This window comes from Pleurodeles waltl, chromosome 1_1 (genome assembly GCF_031143425.1).
Source record: "Pleurodeles waltl isolate 20211129_DDA chromosome 1_1, aPleWal1.hap1.20221129, whole genome shotgun sequence".
Classification (NCBI taxonomy): Eukaryota; Metazoa; Chordata; class Amphibia; order Caudata; family Salamandridae; genus Pleurodeles; species Pleurodeles waltl.
This window is the reverse complement of record NC_090436.1, coordinates 856,594,138-856,615,656: the sequence shown is the minus strand read 5'-3', so window position 1 is coordinate 856,615,656 and position 21,519 is coordinate 856,594,138. Positions and strand designations below refer to the sequence as shown.

At 46.7% G+C, this 21,519-nt stretch overlaps 1 protein-coding gene across 3 annotated transcripts in view; it reads right to left on the bottom strand.

Annotated features, from left to right (window-relative positions):
* The window catches only part of PCSK5 (proprotein convertase subtilisin/kexin type 5), a 1,225,695-nt gene extending 1,204,692 nt beyond the window's left edge, over nt 1-21,003 (bottom strand). Inside the window, exon 1 of one of the 3 annotated variants that reach the window (XM_069229369.1) lies at nt 20,091-21,003. In XM_069229369.1, the coding sequence (XP_069085470.1) occupies nt 20,091-20,276 (186 nt within the window). In that variant the 5' untranslated portion in view covers nt 20,277-21,003. The remainder of the gene's footprint in view (nt 1-20,090) is intronic. The other 2 variants (XM_069229360.1, XM_069229377.1) reach the window with 2 other exon arrangements.
* Nucleotides 21,004-21,519: the final 516 nt, after the last annotated feature.

Genomic DNA, 21,519 nt, shown 5'->3' with positions numbered 1-21,519 from the left:
GCACTCCAGTGATGTTGCAGCTCTGAAATATGGCCAAACTGGTGGCAAGTGGCATCGTGGCAGCTGCACGCTTGACTTTTCTCAGTTCATGGGCAGTTATTTTGCGCCTTGGTTTTTCCACACGCTTCTTGCGACCCTGTTGACTATTTTGAATGAAACGCTTGATTGTTCGATGATCACGCTTCAGAAGCTTTGCAATTTTAAGAGTGCTGCATCCCTCTGCAAGATATCTCTCTATTTTTGACTTTTCTGAGCCTGTCAAGTCCTTCTTTTGACCCATTTTGCCAAAGGAAAGGAAGTTGCCTAATAATTATGCACACCTGATATAGGGTGTTGATGTCATTAGACCACACCCCTTCTCATTACAGAGATGCACATCACCTAATATGCTTAATTGGTAGTAGGCTTTCGAGCCTATACAGCTTGGAGTAAGACAACATGCATGAAGAGGATGATGTGGTCAAAATACTCATTTGCCTAATAATTCTGCACTCCCTGTAAGGATATGCTTGAGGGAGATAGTTGGTTGGCTTGAGAGCTCAGCAAAGAAAAGAAAATGATCCAAGAACAACTCAGCTCCAGAAACTCCTGAAAATAAAAATTGGAACAGCAAACCTATTTTTCTTGAACTGTCTTTTTACTTCTCTATGTATCTGCAATCATGTTCATTGCGATATTCAGGCGAATATAAAAAAAAAAAATCACTGCAAACGTAGTGCAACTCAACTTGTACCAACCCATTAACAAACAGGAAATCAAAAGAGAAAGTTTTTTTTGATATCGGACAAGTAACATATTCCTTTCCTGTGAGGTTAATACCAATGCTAGTAAGGGAAGACCTTTCAAATTGTGGACAGCAATATGTTCGTACTCTTTCAACATAAGATGCTTGCTTTCAAACAGAAACTGCTTTTTTAAATTTATTTACTCAATTAATCAATGTTTAAATCAACAATTTGTCGATACAAACTATTTACATCAGTTGAGAAGTAATTAAAGTGCTTACATTTAATAATGAATTGGGTTTGTGAGGATTCACAATAATGTAAAAATAAAACCTCGTTCTTAGTGTCAATTACATTTAAATCAAGTTTAAATAGGTTATGTCTAGAAGATGAAAAGAAAATATGATCCAAAAAATATGGTTAAATGATTCCAGATCAGGCACACTAAACCTTCAATGGCTCTTCAGAGTATTGAGCCTAGCTCCTGTATTCTGATATAAAAGGCAAATATCCAGTTTTATGTGCAACAGCAAATATGGTCTTAACTGTGCACCTCAGATGTTAAAAGCAATTCAGAAAGGGGGTGGTCATCATGGTACATAGAATATTTTACTATAAGAGGAAAAGTCTGCAAATCTATTAAATTTCAAAACTTTTGACTCCAGGATTGCTTTGAATCATACAATTGTGGAATAATATTGGAAATATTCTGCTAGATCAAGAATTTTAATCCATCTTCACCAAAAAAAAGAATAAAACGTGAACATTTCATTAGTACAATTAAAGGTTTTGCAATGTTTTACATTGTGAGATCCTCACTCTCAGTCAATTAGCTGCATACATCTTGACTGCCAACTTATGGATAACAAACATCTAGTCTTTTTACCAAGTTATCTTTGTTATAATATTAAATTCTCAAACATGAACAGGCAGCAAATTCTACATTCGAAGCTGAAAGAGGTCAAGACTGATCGTATTTTCATCAGATTGACAGTCATTTCAGACGTGCACAGCAGTGCAACTTATCCAACTTTTACAAATGAATCCATGTGGTTTAACATATAAGCATCACAAATTAATCCAATTATTTCAAGATAATTTGTAATATCCCTCATGTGCTGTGTGCCATTTTGGAAGGTGATATACAAGTACTCCTTTTAGGTCAAGCCTGCCAGGCAGCACAGCTGTTTGACTGTGAAAGGCATATTATGTGCTTACCAAGAATATACACTTGTACACTGCCCATTGCTTACCACTGGTTGGCTTTCCTGTCACTCATTTGTCTGCTTCTTTCTCGTGACCCAGCTTATCAATCTTGTGTTTATTGCTCCAATGGAGCATAGCCGGTCTATCATATCTTTTGAATGGCAAGCTTCGATTGCTTGCTTTTCAAGTAATACTTTCTTCTTTTTGGTTAAACACTCCACATGAATGCTTGTTTTGTCCACCAGTTGTCTCCCTTGTGTACTTATCTTCCCCTGCACTGCTCATTGGCCCTACTGTGCTTCTCCTGGCTTCTATCCATATTATGCTCGCTCCTCTGTCCTCTTCTTGTTGCTTTCTCACTTGTGCGCTTCTCCTCTGCCCACTCCACATTGCTATCTCGCCAACTGTTTCTTCTGCCCACTCCAACTATCCCTCTTGCAGTCATCCTCCTGCCCTCTGTGTTTCTCTCCCCCCATTTCTCCTCCACATTCCCCGTGTTGAGTTGAATTCCAGCAAAAACTTGCTTTAGATGCAAGATGTCTGAGTAAAAAATGAATTTTTTAAGAAAGCTATTATAGCACAGAGCAATCCTAACATACCATTATAGAATTCTATTCATGGAAACTGCCATTTTTAATCAAATTTTATAATAAAGAGTGGGGATCTTTTCTACTTTATTGATATTTTGTGCAGGTGATAGTCATTTATTTCAGGATGAAAGTTGCACCAGAACTGGTGAATGAGGAGGCCCTTCATTTGTAATTGATTTCTTAGGTCGAGTGTGCAAGTGATCAGTTTTAACAATTGTGGGCTTTTCACCACGCCCACCACTTTCACTCATTTGTGGGCTTGCCTTTCAAAAATTATTTGTTATCATTGGTAAATGCTTTACATTTGTCCCGCCTTGGGACGGTTTTGCATCTGCCGTGCAGACTGACCCTGTTACATGGATAATTGCATGATTACCCATACATTTGACTGGGAGCAAACTTTTTCCTGTAGGGGGTCAGAGAACTAGCATCTGTCTCTTTCTTCTACACAAGCAGCAGTAGCACAGGACTATGGGCGAATGTGCAATTAACATTCATTGGCTGGGGTTTCCTCCACTGCCCCAGAGTCCCAAAAGTACTGGGAGGAAGCTGTGCAAGCCTTCGTATGCCACTTATGGGGGGTGGGGGGAAATCGGCTGTCCTCTGCTTTGAAGTCAAGGTTTTGTGTAACTATTTTTGTAAACTGCTGCAACTTCGCCACTGTGATCAACCTCTCTGGAATGTCACTGCAGGTTCCTTAAGAAACCTAACAGTTGCAGTCAGTGCACAATAAAATCTCCTAAATCATATTTGGAGGGTGGGGAGGGGTCATCCAGAAGATATTTTTCTTTCCTTTGTTCAAGTGCATAAAATAAACAGGAATACGCTGTCTATAACGAAGCCTTAAATTAAGATTCTTATTAAGGCAAGCATCTCAAGTCAATCATAAATTAAATGCTCACCAACACCTTCTGATGACGAGCTCATAGTCGAGTAGTCTGCAACCCTTTTTTTCTAACCATTATGACAGCAAGTAAAATTGCGTGACAGTGCATTTCAACCGTGCCTTCACCAAGGGTTCACCACTGTCTTCTCTTTTAGGTCTGTGCATAGAGATTTCAATCCGTGGTAACTGCTCCACCTCACAGTATCACCACACAACACAGCCTGTGTGTCACTACCATTTTAGATTCAAGAGGGCCAGTTTGACTTGAATGGTTCAAATGCTGAAATTATAATTGCAGATACCAACTGAATGACATCGTCCCCTGACTAGTTCAGTAATTATAGGTGCCCAACCATTCAAAGTCATTAATGCATAACATCAGGATCCTGCATGGTCAACCACTGCCCTCTTGTCTACAGATCACCACTTTAGTGAACCAATCTTCAAGCAATCCAAAGGTGCCCTAGACTAACTTTCCTCACTTAAAAATGGAACATTCTAGGTGACATTATGTCCAGTGTAGTGATGAAATAATTTGCCCACCTACCCGAAGAATATGACTTTTACCGCTGTCAGTTCTTCTGTTACTTACAACTCTATCTTGCATTCACACCATACATTGCAGGCCTGGTAGAGCTCTCACACTTCAGTCCAATAGAAGCCAAGGAGTAGACTGAAGAACTGGTCACAAAATATCACAAATTTACCATTCATTAGCAGTTAATACACCAGACACCTTGACTTAACTACTTGAGGCACAGGAATGAGACTTGGGTCCTCTAATGGACGATGACTGGAGGGAATTGCGTCCATCTCCATGGGGTCTCAGTGATAGCATCACAATTCAGATTTATACAAGATGGGGTTGGTAGACTTGCCAGTTTGTTTGAGACGTCTGAAAGAGAGGAGACTTTATAATGAGGGTCTAGAATTATTATAAGATTAGCCCCTTGAGGGAAGGGGTTCTCCTCTTTCGGTGGGGTATTGGGCTGGCAGCTTCCTTCAGGCCCTAAAATAACCCTCCTATATATTAATGTTGATATAAATAGTAATAGGTATAAGATGGCTCTTTGGTGAATAAATATCCTCTTAGCTAAGAGAGAGACATTGTCTAACTTTGGGAGAACCTGAGACCCCCTTCGTTGGAGAGTTGAATGAGGGGACAGGACCAGTGTATAATCTTATAGAGGCCAATCTATGCAGCTACAAGGCGTCAGCAGTAGTGCCATAAAAAACGGAAAAAACTGTGTTGGTACAGGGTTATCCTTCTGGAGCCTTCAGACCATCAATAGTCATCTTTGGACATTGAGATCCATGTACTATACAACAGATGGGAAACTCATGGGCCTCTTCTTGTTGAGGGAAGTGAAGTCTGAGATTTTGAGATACTGGTGGTGTACATTAATCATGACCTGTCAGAAAATTCTGCTTATCTTGGTGTATGACCTATTTTCATAGTACAAAAAAAATGCTATAAAAATGTTGTATTAAAAAAATAAAAATAAAAGAGAGAGAGAGGATGGAACATATGTTCATCTTGCCATCGGCCATGCCAACAGGTTCTATAGCAGTCCTCAGTGCCCATCATTCTGCATATTTTACTGAGTCAAGAACCATGCTTTGCGAGTATAAAATGTTATCATCTCACCATACTACCAACAGTTTTAGCTGCCCACTTGCAACCCAAAGCAAAAACCTACACATCCGTTTAAGATGGCGGAGCAGTTTAGGACGAAACATTGAAAGGCGCTTCAAAAAGGGGGAGTGTCTAGTCATTTGATCATGTAAGTAATTTTCAGTAACTGTGTGCTTTAGCAGTGTCTTCCTAACATTAGTACTCGGTCTCACATTTTGGTTATCAGATTCGGAGATGTCCGCAGAGACAGACACGCCTCGCTGTGCCTACTTTGGAGGGGCCAGCGGAGAGTAAGAGCAACGCTCTAGTCTCCCCGCGGTCTCTTTCGGGAAGGGGAAGTGACAGCGCAGGGACAGGATTGGTCCCCAGGTAAGTGGGGGTGGGTGTAGAGGGTAGGGATATAAGGGGTGTGGGGGGGGAGGGACCTGCCTCTTTCCGCGCAGCCCATTGTGCGGTTAGTTTGGCCGGTCCCCAGGGAAAAGGGCACAGCAGGAGAGTCGGGCGGGGCCGGGGGGAGCCTGATTTCACAGGCAAGCAGGTACGGCGGTTCAGCGGGTTTTTCCCCTGCTCGGAGGGAAGAGCAAAGATTGGGAGGCGTACCGCGGAGGCACGCTCGATCGCGAGGCACCTTCTGCCTGAGCGCACCCGCGCTTGGGCTGGGCCGCGAGTGCGGCCGCCGGCATTTAAGCAGACAGGTCTCAGGGGCACAGCAAGGCCTAAGGGGCACAATTGTAAAGGCCACACACGACAGTGCGGCCTTTTGAATGCACGCCGACTGTCTAGGCCCAAAAAATTAATATTAAAATAAAATAAAATTTATTTAAAAAAAAAAAAATAATTCTGGTCAGCAGGGCCGGGTAGTGGCCATATATTTAATTTCAGCAAAGCAGGCGACTAGAGAAGAGTGCCCCGCCTGGCAGCATGGCAACCAGCCATGACGCCGAGGCGGTAAAGGCCGCACTTAGGGTATTGGGTGAGGCTGGCCGGGCAGACCTACTCAGGCCTGGGGTTCTGGGCCAGGCTTGGGTGGGGATGGTACGGCTGACGCTCAGCGCATCGGGCCGGGTAGCAGCAGCAGTAGCCGCTTGTACATCGCCTGACAGGGCCAAAAAGCCCAAAAAGGCGGCAGTGGGTCGGGCGCGCAGCGCTGCTTCCCCATCCAGCCATATGGGTGAAGGCGAGGCACCCAACAGCGAAACAGAGGCAGCGGAGGAGGGGGCAGCCCCAGAACACCAGGAAGGGGGCATTGAGGCACAGCAGGAACAGCCATTAGGGGACGGAGAACCATTGCAGGAGGTAGTGGTGCAGGAGCTCCCGGACACGGGTATAGAAATGACACTGATGGACTTGTCCCTCCCCAGAATTCGGGAGCAACGTCGCACAGTAGCAGAAACAGAAGACAGGTGGGCCCAATTGTGTAGGGAGAGGGAGAGGGAGATGGCCGCGCCATACGGCCGGCAGCTGAAGAGGCCAGGGGAGAGCGTCAGGAGTATAGGAGATGTACCGCAGGAAGCTTGCAAGGGTAGCTGGATCTGGGTACCGAATAGTAAGGGCCAGGAGGCTGGTGCGGCCTGTGGGTTAGGTAGCGTGATGGGAGCCAGTGGCACACACGGCCACGAGTGGCGCGGAATGTCAATGCTAACACAGGAGGTTGGCAGAAAGAAGGCGTCACCAACGGGGCGCAACACGGCCTCAGCACGTTGGTCCGAAGCGCTAGAGGGGACTTCAGCGGCCTTCTCTACTCCGCAGGATCAGGGTTTCCACAGAGATGGTGGGCGCCATGAGGGTCAAGAGGATGTTTCAGCCAACTACAGTATGAGGAGTGGTGGTGTAGCCAAGAGACTGGATGTGGTCGAAGATGATGTGTTGGAGCTCGATTATGAGGAGGAGCTGGATGAATGGGAGGACGGGGAGATTCGGGAGGCTGAGATGAACAGCATGAGGGGGAGGGGAAGAGGAGGACGCAGGAGCGGCGCAACCCCTCTTTCCGCTTCTATTTTACAGGACCGGGCGATAAGTGGAGAACAACACGAAGAGAGGCAAGAACAAACACGGGGCCGAGGGGCCCGGAAGGTTTCGCGATCTGTGGAATCACAAGGAAGAGGTAAAGGGCATTGGTGGTCAGTTTGGGGGGAGGACGTGGGGGGCGGAGATGCTCCAGGACGGAAGTCCATTGGGGTAGAGGACTGTACTATTTTCGATGCAACATCGGACAAAGACACACAGGGCAGTGAAAAGGGGAAGGAGACGCAAGGTAGTGCTTCAACTGAAGGTGACAGTGGGGCCAAAGTAACCGGGGAGAAAACAGGGGCAGAGGAGAAAGAGGATGGAGGGCACAAAAAGAGGCTTCCTCATATGGGTCTGGCTATGCCTTTGGGATCGCATGTGGCAGATAAAACAAAGGCGAGAATATGGAGACATGAGTATGTAGACGTTTTTAAACTCTTACATAGGGACATACAGGCCAAGGAGGGTTCCCAGGAGGAGGAATGGGAATTAGCCCGTAGGCCAAAGGTACCGATTACAATGGATAATTGCACATCGGCGTTCCTGATTTTCGCAAGCATATATTGCGAAAAATACCCAGACAGGTCCATAGCAATGTTCAAATATATGCACATCTTTCGGAAAGCGCAAATGCACTTCGGGGGTTTTGCCTGGTTGAGTTATGATGAGGAGTTTAAGGCTCGGGTGAGTGTCAATCCCGATAAACCTTGGGGTGACGTAGATTCAGAACTATGGATGCAATGGATGGCATCGTCGCAAATCCACGGCATCTACCCATACGGCCAGTGGGCTGTCTGTGGTTTATAAGCCGTTTCAGGCACGTCCCGCCCCGCCCCAGGAGGGGCGGGCGTGGGGCAAAGAACCTCGACCAACACAACGGGAGATTGCTGGAACTTTAACAAAGGTTTCTGTTCCAGACAGACTTGTAAATTTAAGCACGACTGCTCCAAATGCGGGGCCTCACCCAGTTACGCAGTGTTTTTCCCTTTCGAGTCCAGCAGAGCAATGGAGGGCATCCAAGAGAAGAGGCACACAGGGCGCTCCTGCTCCAAAGAGGGCCTACGCCAGTTAGGATAGAATTCCTCAGGACATTGCTGCACAGATACCCGGACAGGGCCACGGCAAGTAAGTTAGCAGAGGGTTTTCAAGAGGGTTTTAGGGTCAGCTACCAAGGTCCTCGTACGAGGAGATGGGCAGACAATTTACGGTCTGCAAAAGAACTGCCACATATAGTAAGGAACAAATTGGATAAGGAAGTGTCATTGGGCAGAATTGTGGGCCCCTTTTATGACTGGCCGAGTCAGAGGCTGATGATCTCTCCTTTAGTAGTGCCGAAGAAGGCCCCAGGTGAATTTAGGTTGATACATCACCTGTCATGGCCGGAGGGCGCATCAGTCAATGATTTTATTGCAGCGGAGGACACCAGAGTAGTATATGCATCGGTGGATGATGCCATAAAGCTGGTCAGGGGATGTGGCGCTGGGGCTGAATTGGCAAAGTGTGATATACAATCAGCTTTCAGGCTATTGCCTATACACCCAGGAGATTTTGATTTACTGGGGATGCAATTTGAAGGGGCCATTTATGTGGACAGGGTCCTTCCCATGGGTTGTGCGATATATTGCGCCCTGTTTGAGGCATTTAGCACTTTTATGCAGTGGATGATTTCTTGTTCATAGGGTCGAGCAATTCTGGGGCTTGCGGGAAGGCTTTGACGACTTTTAAAGATATGGCGCGCCATATGGGGGTGCCGCTGGCCCCCGAAAAGACAGAGGGACCTATGACGGTACTCACCTTTTTGGGCATTGAGCTAGACTCCATTACCTTAACAGCCAGACTACCAACACAGAAAGTTAAAGAAATGCTGGAATTTTTTAAAACAGTGAAGGAGGCACGGAAAATCGATTTGCGAACAGCGCAAAGGTTATTGGGCTATCTCAACTTTGCTTGCAGGGTAGTCAGAGGTGGTAGGACCTTTTGCAGGAGACTGGGACTGGCTATGTCAGGAGCAGTGTTGCCACACCACAGAATACGAGTGTCAGTGGGTCTGAGAGAGGACGTAAGGGTGTGGGAAACCTTCTTGAGGCAGTTCAATGGGGTGTCTATGTTCTTCTGCAATGAGGTGACAGTATGGCAGGTGCAGATATTTTCGGAAGCGGCAGGAGCGAAGGGTTTTGGAGTGTTTTGGGACGGCAGGTGGTGCGCAGAGCCGTGGCCAACTCAATGGTTGCAACAAGGTAGGAGTATTGCCTTGTAGGAATTGTTTCCCCTTTTGGTGGCATTGGCAGTATGGGGGTGGGAATTAGCAAACAGGACAGTTTTATTTAGAGTTGACAACATGACAGTAGGGGAACTGGTTAACAGACAGAAGGCAAGAGACCTCAGGGTGTTGCACCAATTTATGTTGCAGTGTTTATCTTTGAATGTAATTTTTAAAGCTGCTCACATACTGGGAGTGCTCAATGAGATTGCGGATTCCCTGTCTCGTTCACAGTGGCAGCATTTTCGCAACCTGGCGCCAGGAGCAGAGCAGAGCAAGACAGCGGTCCCGGCAGACATTTGGGAGTGGGGGGCATGATGATCACTGGGCTGGTGGAGATGTCTTTAGCGGAATCCACTCTGCAAAGTTACCGGCTGGCCTGGTTGGATTTTCAATCATTCGAACGGTTTGCAGGGAATTTTTGGCTACAGCAGGGCAAACAATTAGAGCGTCGCGTTTTGCGTTTTGTGTTGTTCATGATACAGAAAGGGTTGTCAGCGGCGACAATTGGCGGCCACCTGGCAGGTGGTTCATTCTACGGGAAGCTGTTCTTCGATCACGACCCGGCCAGAAACGACTTATTGGGGAAGATGTTAAAAGGTTGGGGCAGGGTTAGATCAGTCGAGGGTAGGGCGGCCAGAGAACCTATCAGTTTTGAATTGTTGCATGTGCTGCTGACAAATACAAGTTAGCACTGTTCCGCTTATGCATGGTGTGGATGTTTTTTGGCGCGTTTCGGGTGTCAGAACTTTTAGTGGTGGGAGCAGCAATAAGGGTACGGTACAGGGAGGTTTGCTTACATGGCGAACAGTTGGGGATTTGTCTTAGACGATCCAAAACCGACCAGTTAGGTAGAGGAAAGTGAGTGTGGCTGAAGAAAGGGGGCAATGCTTTGGCTTGCCCAGTCGGGGAATGGGAGAAGTTTCAATCTTTGGGTTCTGTGAATAAGGAAGCTGGGGTGTTTGTTCACAAGTTCGGGGCCAAGCTTACCAGTTTTCAGCTTACGCGTGTTGAGGATGGTGCTGGGACGGACCAGCCGCCGGGCCATGGATTTTGGCACACATTTGTTAAGAATCGGGGCAGCTATGGCCGCAGCGCATTTGGGTTGGGATTGGGCAAAGATCAAGGCAATAGGTCGCTGGAAGTCACGGTGCTGTGAACGTTACGTGAGGCCTTGAAAGGGAGTGATCGACAACAGCAGAAGGAGGGGTGGGGATAAGTTGTGTGAACATATGTTACAGCTATTTTTTCCGTTGCAGGAGATACGTATGGTCTACCACATGGCAAGATGATCACGTGGCTTGTAGGCCATTCATTTATCCACTGGGCAGCGAAGTTCACGGAGAAGCAAATTCATGGTCGGGCCCTAGGACTTCCCAGTGAACGCCATGAGGTCTTATGGTGGGGAAAGAGCGGCATGTGGCGGGGTAACCTGCTTCCATTCATCACATCTAACTTATTGAACTGGGGATGTCCAGATTTGTTAGTTATCCATTTGGGAGAGAATGATCTTGTTAAACTATCAGGACTCACGCTACTGCAACACATGCAGAGGGACTTGCAAATTATCAAACAGAAATTGCATGGCACATGCCTGGTATGGACAAAATTTGTACCTCGTAGGGAGTGGAGAGGGGCAGTCAAACAGGGAGCCATGGAGCGGGCTCGCAGGAAACTGAACATGAGAGTTTGTTGTTGGTCACAAGGGATAAAAATCCTGAAGCATGAGGACATTACCGAGCAGGATGAGACACTGTTTAGGGGTGATGGTGTGCATTTGTCCACGTTAGGGAATGCATATTATTTACTGAATTTGAGATTGTTGGTTGGGGAGTTGTGGGGAGAAAATATGTGGATCAGGGAGAAGGAGTGAGGAGGTGAGGTTGCAGTAGTGTGTCTGGAGGGGGGGGGGGGGCAGCAAAACACCAAATGGGTTTGTGCTGGTTGGCAGTAGATGGGGGAGGGTGGTGAGTCAGATGCGGGCTTGGCCACCCTTCCCGGGAATAAACAAGCAGGTGAAGGCTGTGAGTGGAGGTACGCATGAACCAAATGGGGCATGAAAAGAAAAGGGGATTGTGTAGAGGAATGGAAACAAAATAAGGGTTTGGAGGGGAAGGATGAGCGAGGAGATGTTAAAGGGAGGGCGTTATTAAAGTTGCGGTTTCGATTAAAAGTTATGTTGCTTATTGCAATCCTGTCCTAATAAATGACCTTTTACACTAAACAGCTGTCACAGCGGTCACTGAATTAATTCCCGAATTTCGTTTGTGTATCATCCACAGACCTATGCGGGTGTGCCTTGTGTTTCAATCATGGCGTGTGTAAGTTCCTGTCTTTGTTACTCGGACTGTTATCTCCTGGTAGTGTGTGATCACCAGGGTGGGAACAGCCTAACGTGATGTGTCCGTGACTTGTTTGCCTTCCTTGTGGTTCTGTGCTACCCGACGCATTTGTACCTGACTCTGTTTGGGAAACTTCCTAATAGACAGGCGAGTGCATACATGCATGATTTCTCCTCGGGCTGTTTTACCATCCCTTACATCTGAACCGTAAGCCTTTTGTATACGTTTTGTATATTTCAAAAGCACTGTTTACGGATGTAAAAAGGTTGCAGTTTTAACGAAGTAAACATCTCGGTTTCCTGGCTAAACTAAGTTTCATAAGAGGTGTTCATACTGCACGTACAGACAGACGAGAACTGGCTACAGTTACCACAAAAAAAACAAGCGTATGTATTTTTTATCCGTATTGGGTGAACCCCAAAGTTGGGGAAAAGGTTTGCAACGATCTGAAGTAAAGTCAAATTATTGAACTTGTGGCTCAGTCTGCATAGAATAAAAACACCATTGAGGAAGTTCAAGAATGAAAGCACTAAACTTGCAATTTTTAGACTTGCTCTTTTCTTAAAATTCTCAAAAACTGAAAAGTCTACAATGTAGTTATATTAAAAAAAATAAAAAATTTTTTAACAAAAACCATTATTTCTGAGTGCATTTTTAAGGCTACCTTGCTAAATTTTCTGCCAGACAAAACTGCGCCAGTTCATAGTTCAAGTGTAAAAGGACCTTATTCCTTTTTCTTGACCTGGAAAAGCGTGTCTAGGAGAAAAATTATCTTTCACTACACCCCAGAAAACGTGTATCTCTGAATTTTTCACACCAACTTCGCTAACTTCAACAATTTTCGATACCGAAATGAATGAACAAGTGATGTGTGGAAAACGATTTGAAGTTTGAGTACACAGAGTTTTGACTTAGTGGGTGTTAACCACCTTCCCAGTCGTCATTCTCCTGCTGCTATTAGCCTCTACGGGAAACACAGATGGTCCAAACACTGCCACTAAAAATTCAACTGTGGAAAATGCATCCATGCCTTCAGATTTTAGACAGTCATAAATCGCATGAGGGCAAAAAGGTAGGCAGTTCCTGATTATGTGAGTCTCGGTCGGTCATAAGCCCTGCAGCTGGCATGCTTGGTGTGCCCAAGTGTGACCAATGTGCACAAAAATGGTGTCAATTATGCTCAATGGAGGAAGCCCAAGACGTCTCAAAGATCTAAGCCTTCAAGTACATGTGCCACCTAGTGCCACTTGATAGATCTGGACACATATACAAGTACTGAGGCTAGCCGCTCTAGCCTTGCCTTTGGGTTGAGTACTCAACTCTCAAAGAGGGATTCACCTAGTGAGTTTGCAACAGGGGCTGAATGTAGTACAACAAAAATCTATATGGGTTACTTCCCCCTCCTAGTGAGAGCATTGTTTCAACCCAAGTTCCCAACACACAGTGCCTACTGTGGCATGGTGAAACAAATCAACATGTCCTGTCTAAGAAGGGGTGTCCAGACTGTACCACCATAGTCAGGGCACAAGTTGAGGGTAGACTGGGTCTACCTACTTTTTTCAAGGGGTGGACGCCATCTACCCTGCCAAGAGGCTGGGCCCCACAGAAATATGCTAAACGTGTCCCACCAGGACACATTCAGCAGCGCTTGCATGTTGTCGGCTTTCCTTATGAGCAGCAACTTTCAGACGGGAAGGAGGCTTATCAGATTTCAGCTGGACCCATAACAACGGTCAAAGTAAAGGGGCCATGAGGCCTCCTTTTGTTGGAGTATCCTGGCTGGGAGCTACTGGGAGTCTCACACCTAAATGCCACTGAGGGGAAACAAAGGCACACAGCTCATCAGTTCACAGGTAGATAAGAGAGACACTCTTGACTTTATTCAATCCCGTATATAAGACATACAAATGCACTGTAAGTATTTCTGATCAGTTGGTCTGTCCCAGTATTTACACAACTTAACTACCACTATTTTATTTCTTTTTTAGTGCTACTAATCCAAATGTAGGGCGTCAGAGCACCTTACATAACATGTGCACGTTATACATTGACAATAAATTATGTATAAGTCAATGTGCAGGATGTGTTATAAGATGTAGGAGCCACACGCGCTTCGTAGCTCACTGTACTATATTAGAAGGATTACAAAATGTGACATGCAAGTAACAAAAGGATCTGTGTGTTAAAATCAGTAACCCACATCCTTTTACATAAAATAGAAATCTGTCATCTGCGTGTTACATACATAGCATAAGTCCTGTGCTTTGCAAGAGACATATTAAGCCTCTAAGCTACTTTTATTCAAAACTTGGACTAGACAAAAACGTAGATTTCTCCAGCAAATATGTTACGCTCCAGAGTTATTTTACCTTTATCACTCCCCGAGATTTACCTGGCACACAAAGATGTCTGCAGCAGGTTTCTTAACTCCATAAGATATTTTAAAATGCAGGCTTTGCAACCAAGTAAGTAGAACAGATTTATTTCCACGTCTCCTTGATGCCAGTGTCTTTGTGGCAGGATTTTAAAGAATAAATGTATAAGGTGAGGGCCAGATTTTGTCATGTCATGATAGACCTGCTAAGCGTGTGAGGTCTTAAGATCTGATTTCACTTCTTGTGTCACTTCCTGTGATGTCATGGACTGTGATGCCATGGGCGATGTTATGCGCAGTGATGTCACAGACTGTGGTGTCACGCTCCATGACATAACTTGCATACTGCCAAACTTTGTTAGTCTCCCACTTCTGTTTTTTTTAGAACTTGTGCACTGAACATAGCGGTAATCACACCAGTTAACGTATATACCTCAAAAGAGCTGCTCTGTCTTGCTGGGACGACCTTGGACGAATGCGGTTTTTACTGCAAGCAATTAACTTTTCAATGGTGTACTTTGCTTTAAAGATCTGAAGGTAGCTGTAAATTGACCTTATCAGCCCAGCCTTTTCGTTTAACTGACATTCACACTGGAGATGATTAGGTAATCATCCGGTAAATGTTTATTGACGCTGACTAAACCTCCGAGTCATGGACGTTATCTGCCACGGATTCGCCCCTCTTGGGAAACGCACCAGAGTACAACAACAACCTGTCACCGCCAGATCAGATATTGCTGATGATGGCTTCAGCCACCTTTGCACCAGAGTGAAGTCCAAAGGGGTCACCGCTCCAGCGCGCGCAGGCAGACCGTAATGAGGGCGCGTGGACCGAGAGCTGCTGTGTGTGGCCTTTACACACTGCACAACAAAAACAAGGACCAGCAAGCAACTAGCGTGAAAGTCATGTACATGATGAAGTGCTAAGCACCAAATAAACTAGCAGCAGCCAACAATATGGATAATTGATTTCCCCTCATCGTACAGGCAAGGTTTAAGGCAGTAAATGTCCTAAAAAATACTAATAACGCGCCTATGGTTAGCTTGAATGGCACCCTCCCGAGAATTACAGGACACGAAGAAGCTCTTGTACTTTATGGTCTATACTCAAGAATGGTACAGACGAGGCTGGACCGGTTTGTTTATTCCACAAAACAAAAACAATGTGAAAACAGATAACACGAGAATGATTTTCCACAAATTATATCAAATTTAGATTTACTAAATGTGAATTTTCGCAGTGAACCACTAGAAATAGATATTATTAGATTTAGAAACTGAGGATAGGTGGTTTGTAGGGTACTTAAGTGAAACATAGACTACGGATTCATAGCTTTTGTATATGTGACGGCCTACAGTAGCAACATTTCTCTGCAAGCAACTATTTTGTGCAAACTGTAACACAGTAACTAGAGTGTAATTGTATATTTTCAGTGTGAAGCTTAAAAAATAAATATTTCATAAGATAACACCCAGGACAAACGGGTGAAGGAAACAAACACCAGACTGTGACCATAGTACAAACCCCAACATACATAATAGGATGTGAAGAGTTCAGAGTATAGAAACACAAGATCAAAACAAAGCATCCTGATCTATGTTTGAGACAATGTCGGAGCAGATGTACGCAGGCTCATTTTCTGCAGGTATGTCCAAAAATCAAAAGTTTTTGGAACATGATGTTTGTTGGTAAGCATATCCCAAATTACTTGTATACTGTACCAGAGCAACTCTGCTGCAATACTACTATGATGGACAAGAGGCAGCTCTTCCATAAGGGCAGAGGAGTGTTGCCCCCCCCCCCGCCAGCAGCAACCGCTGCAAATCCTTTCACAAGAAAGGGATAATAAACTGTGTTTATTATCCCTTCCTTGTGAAAGGGGTGGGCATTGGGGGTGACAAGCAGAGGGGAGTGCACTGTGTACTCTCCTCAGAGCGCATGTGTGTTTGGCCAGCTGTCTCGGGCCGGCCCAACACACATGCACACAGGGCTCTCTCAAGAGCTGGGCTGGAGAGAGCCTGCACAGGCTCCCAGTCTGCCTGGGAGCGCCGTGGCTGGGTGCTCCCAGGCAATCCTGATGCTGCTTTGAGCAGGTCAAAATTGGCCGCAGGGCAGGCTGGCAGCCTGTGCCTGCCTGCTGACGACACGACGAGGGAGAAAGGAGTGGCACAGGAGCGGAAGTACGGTTTTTTTATCATTATTTTTTCGAAATGTTAATAATTCCTCTCAACCCCACACCCAGGGATCACCGCGACTGGGATGAGCACCAGAATTAACATGGAGGAGAACTAGGGGGGGAAGAATGAGCCTAACTATGACACTTCTTCTTGCATCCAAACAAACTTGTATAGTGAGATGGCAGAAACCAGACTCCCTTAGTCATAAGACTTGATCTGCAAACTGTGGAGAATATTAGGAATGGAAAAAACCTTGCACAATAGAGCGGGTACAGGAAAGGAATTCTTGACTATATGGTCTCCCCTACTAGAATAGCTTTCAAGAGCCATGAATCCATAAATCCACCCTAGAACATAAGGGGCACTACAGATACTAAATACAGATTAGGAAACCACAACATGAGAGGAGCAGGGTTTAACCAAGAATGCTCTAACCCAGTAAATTACACATGAATGCAGGCAATCTATCCTGTATGACATCTCCACTTCAAAAGGAGAGAGGTGTGAGGGGGCCACAGTTATTGATTTGTGGGGGAAGAATTAGCGAGAGAAACATGTCCCTAAACAAGAAGCATCTACAATTGTGTAACGCTGGTAACATAAATTGGGTTGTGGACGATACAAGCAGCTTTAGGTTTGATGTTCACAGTGGATAATCCCACTTAGGTTGTATTGTGTAAAATGAACACAAATATGTAAACATTAAACCAACCGAGTACCTAGTTGTTTTATGTTGGAACATCATCCATGATGCCATGTGGTCTCCGTTTTCACTTCTGCGATATGTGTTTATGTTTTTGGTATATGCCATGAATATAAATTATGGGAAAGTACAAGTTTAAAAATATATGAAAACCATCAATGCCCTGTAAAGAATCAGGTTTTTTCCCCGTTATTACGAGCAGTCCAGAGTTTGTTGTGGGTAACACAATGTTGTATCACTGCAGGACATTGTAAATTTGCAGACTGCCTAATCACTAACAAAAAAAAAAAATCTACATTTAAAATTCAGTAGAAAATATACATGTTAGGTGTTTCTACTGAGATAAGGGTGCCCTGCAAAAATGTACAGTCTTAAGATGTACCTGCAACTGTGGTGTAATTATTTTCATACCACCTCTTTCAGATCAACCAGTCATCACTTCTTCCAGACATTCACTAACCAGCCGTCTCCTGAGGCACACCTCCATGTACTACAACTAGTCACTATACCTCAGTTTTTAGTTACAGTTAGCCACCATCCCGCTTGCATGTACAACAGATCACCAATCCTCTTGCTATAATGCACCATTTGTTGCTTTCCTTGTTCTTGCACCACAATTGATCACCAACTCTACTCGGAAACAATCACCCTCCGGTCGCCTGATTCTGCCCCACAGCTGACACCACCACTCCAACCTGGGATGCCAACAATCATCACCTTTGGCTGCCTGTGCCATGACAGGCCACCAGCACTCTTCATGGAGCTCAACCAGTCACAGTGCTCTCCGTTCCGGTGCCACAACTATTTGCAATCTTGTAATTTGGGAACAGCCATTAAACATCTCGCTGCTTTCTAATACACCCTTAGTCCCAATCCACTCTACTCCCAGGCACAATTAACACATCTCACTGTCCCTTTCGTGCATACCGCTAGATCTCTCCCATAACGTGTCTGTGTCCTCCCCAGGAGCACTGATCACTGTATACTCCTTGTTCAAAATGAAGTATAAAGAGGGCACCTCACAGTCTGGCACAGCTAGCTGCATCAATGATCCTATACCTTCTGTGGGACTACCCCGCGCCCACGACTGTGGCATAGCAACCCAACCCTCTGAATGCACGACCACCACCAGCAACAGTTTAATCCTCTCCTCTCCCCTCGATCACAGTGCAGTAACCCCCACTCCTCACTGTAACCCATCTCTCTACCAGCACACAGTGATAACTATCTCTCCATCCACCCTCAGCGCAACCGGTACTCCGTGTTCTGAGTGTCTCCCAGCGATGGCTAAATCGACCTTGACAAGCATGGTAGTTTTCACGCGCTGATTCATCTCCCCTCCTCGTGTATTTGAAAAAGGTGATAGAGTGACAAGGGCCAACTACCCCCCATCCACCTAGTGCACGTTCTTCGGCCTTATAACCTGGCACCCATCCCTGTTTGTGGCACCGCGACAGAAGACACCCTGCACAGCAGCATCACTTTCCATTGCTGTCCCTAACTATTTGCCACGAGCTGAGCTCGGTAATCCTCCACTGCACCTACATGTCGTTAGGCTGCGGGAGTGGCTATATTAACGTTTCCAGTCGTTTCTGCAAACCGTACCGGCTTCCTGGGAAATGGGGGAGGCTCAGATTCCACAAGTTAATCAAGGTAGTGCGTGATTGGACATGTGCGAGCTTTCTGTGAAACCGATTACAAAGTTCAAACTCTGCACCGCGGAGGAAAGTACAAACCTCTACCTGCATGGACAGGAGGGGCCCGAGTATCGACTCTTCGAGGTGGAAATAAAAAACGAATGTTCGCGGTGTGACAATAAAGCAACACGGTTCATGCTCCCCGCATTTCAAGCCGCACGTACACGCTCCTGCGGGGGTACATGGCGAGTCACTGAAAACTCACACCAGCCAGTGTCTTCCTATCTCGGTCTGAACCTGCAGCCTCTCTGGTCTCTTCACCTAATATCCCTGCTGAAAGTTGCTGGCTGAGGACACTGAACCCCATCCATTAAAAGTGGCCCCGCTCCCTTACTCGCTACAGTGAGGTGGAGAGGGGGGGGGGGGGGGGCAGACTTCGAGCCACATGATGGCCAAATATATGGGCCAATTGATGCCAGGTGCTAGCGTTTTCTGTTTTCACATGTGCAGGTTCGGCTGCACACTGCTAAGGAGCCTTGCGCCCACCGATGCGTTTCACTCACATCGCCCCTGAACAAGCCATAGGATGGCAATGAATGTTGACCATTACAAACGTCGCCGTGGTGACAGGTCACGCAATTGTGCCAAAGACCCTGGTCACGCTGCTCTCTCCACAGCAGCCCCTCCACAATCAGAAAGGAGTGAAGCACCAGAGTCAGAACGGTACCGTGCGTATCCTGTTAGTTAGTCGGTGGGCTGGATACCGCCCTCCTGCCATCGTCCCGCACACAAGGGTGGCGTGGGTCGTTGGTGTTCGGTAAACACACAGACCCGCCTCTACTGTTTTAAAGACCACTCTAGTGAGGTTCCTTTCCACGCCACGACTGTCTGAACGCAGCTCACAGTGTGTTGTGTGTGCACTCAAGGGAACACAGACCAACTCCAGTCTGGATAAAGTTTTGCCTACACCCTTCGCAGCTGGAGTGCTTTTAACACCCTCGCTAATTAAAACGGAAAGAATCAGTTAGTGCATCACCGTCCGAAATCATTATTTCAGCATCCACACTAGAAAAAATTGTTCCAGCTCTACCGGTCTCCACTCTGTCCTGATCAGATCGCACACGCACTAGCAGGCACTTGTTGCAAGCATACAACCTCCTCTTCATACAGACTGCAGTGGGCAAAATCGTACATCAGACACCAGTCACTGTAGGTACGAACAGTTGTTACCACCACTCCACAACCTGAGGGGCATCGTAGTCTTAAAGAGAGAGTGCATTCCACGCGCCTCCTCATTTTTATCGGTTTATCTTATTGAATGTGGTTTGGGAGTTATTTCCCTTATCCTACCCAGGATAGTCAACTTTCTAAGGTGAGAAGTAGTTGTGCTGAACCTAACACGTCACTGCACTTCAGGCAAATAGTCAAGCCATGCGGGAAGCATTCCTTCCCGAGACCAGCAGCAGATCCCCCTACAGCTGCCCCTGCCCCCCTCTCCCATGATAACGTGTCCAGTAACCAGACCTGGCTCCCGGTGAGCACTTACCTGTCCCATGTTGATGTACCCGTACTTGCTGGCGATGCTGTCGGCCTCCTGGTTGCCTCCTGCTATCCTCACCGCCCAGTGGTTGGTGTAGGTCCTGGGCGCACATGGGGGCAACAAGAGCACCCCCAGGCACAGGGCGAGCAGGGACAGCACCCCTCGCCGCGCGCAGGGACCCTCCGCACCCATAGTCCGTGGTCAGAAGGATTCGGGAAGCACAGCTCCTCCTTCAGGGGGCACCGGCCACAGGGTGACCCTCAGGGCAGGGGCGCCGCGCACTTCTCCCCAGCCGACCCACAGCACTTCAGAAGTAGCCCGGCGCGGTGCATGGAGTCCCACTGCAGCGCTCGCACAAGCCGGGACGCAGCAACTTGGTCGGCACTTTTACTTCCCTCCCCGGTGGTTGCACCGCTGCTGCTGCTGCCTCCTCCCGGCCAGACGCCCCCTCTCAGCTGCAGCGAGCTGCCCCAGCTCCTAGCGCTCTCCTCGGTGTTTGTGTGCAGCGGGAGCACGAATGGAAATGGCAAGAGCGCCTCGCCTGCACGGAGGATGATGCCTGGCCCTCTCCTCCTCCTCAGTCCGAGTCCAGCGGCATCGGAGAGCAGCGGAGGCGGTCCTAGAGCCCTCGGCTCACTAGGCAGGCGGGGGAGAGGGGCAAAGAGGGCCAACTCCTCCTCCAGGCGTCCAGCGGCCCCTTACTCTCCCGCCTCCTTCTCTAAACAAACGCACGCGCTCAGCTCTCCTGGAAGCATGTGTGCGCAGTGCGAGCATCCTCGCCCATTCCTTTCTGCGTTCGTCCGTCTACTTATCACCTCTTACCCTCACCTTCATGTTGGCGGGAGTGTGTGCGAGTCTTCTTTAGGTATCCCCGTGAAGAAAAATACATCTGCAGACAGAGATCAAGCGGCCGCTCTTTTCACACCGTCGTTTTTTCCCAGCAGTAAAAAGAGAGCATCACTTTCATCTGAAAAGTTTATGTGCCAAGCGTCTTTGACGAATGAGTGTATTGAGTGAGTCCCAATGGGTCTGGTAGGTCTGAGCAGGGGATGGTTTTGAATTAACGTATAAACACAATACAATTGTGCGTGTTTTCTCATGGCTCTTTGCCAGGCTGAGTGACATAAGACTGCATTGTCCCTCCACCCCTACAGGCAGCCCTCTTGTCCTCAGCCTACCGGTGGCCACTGTCCATAAACGAATTACTACATTATCATGATGTGCATAACTCCGTTTCACAATAATAGTAGTTACTTGATCTTCTTCTAATTTTATACATCATAAAATGACCCACAGCCTAATGAAGAACCTTGCAGCTAAGGCTTTAAGTAGGGCGAAAAACTGTCAGGGGGTTGGGGTTGGCTAGTTAAGGCCATGGCTTAAAAACCTGGTACTTTGCTACCTCCAATGTTTTTGCATTCAGATATGTACAAGA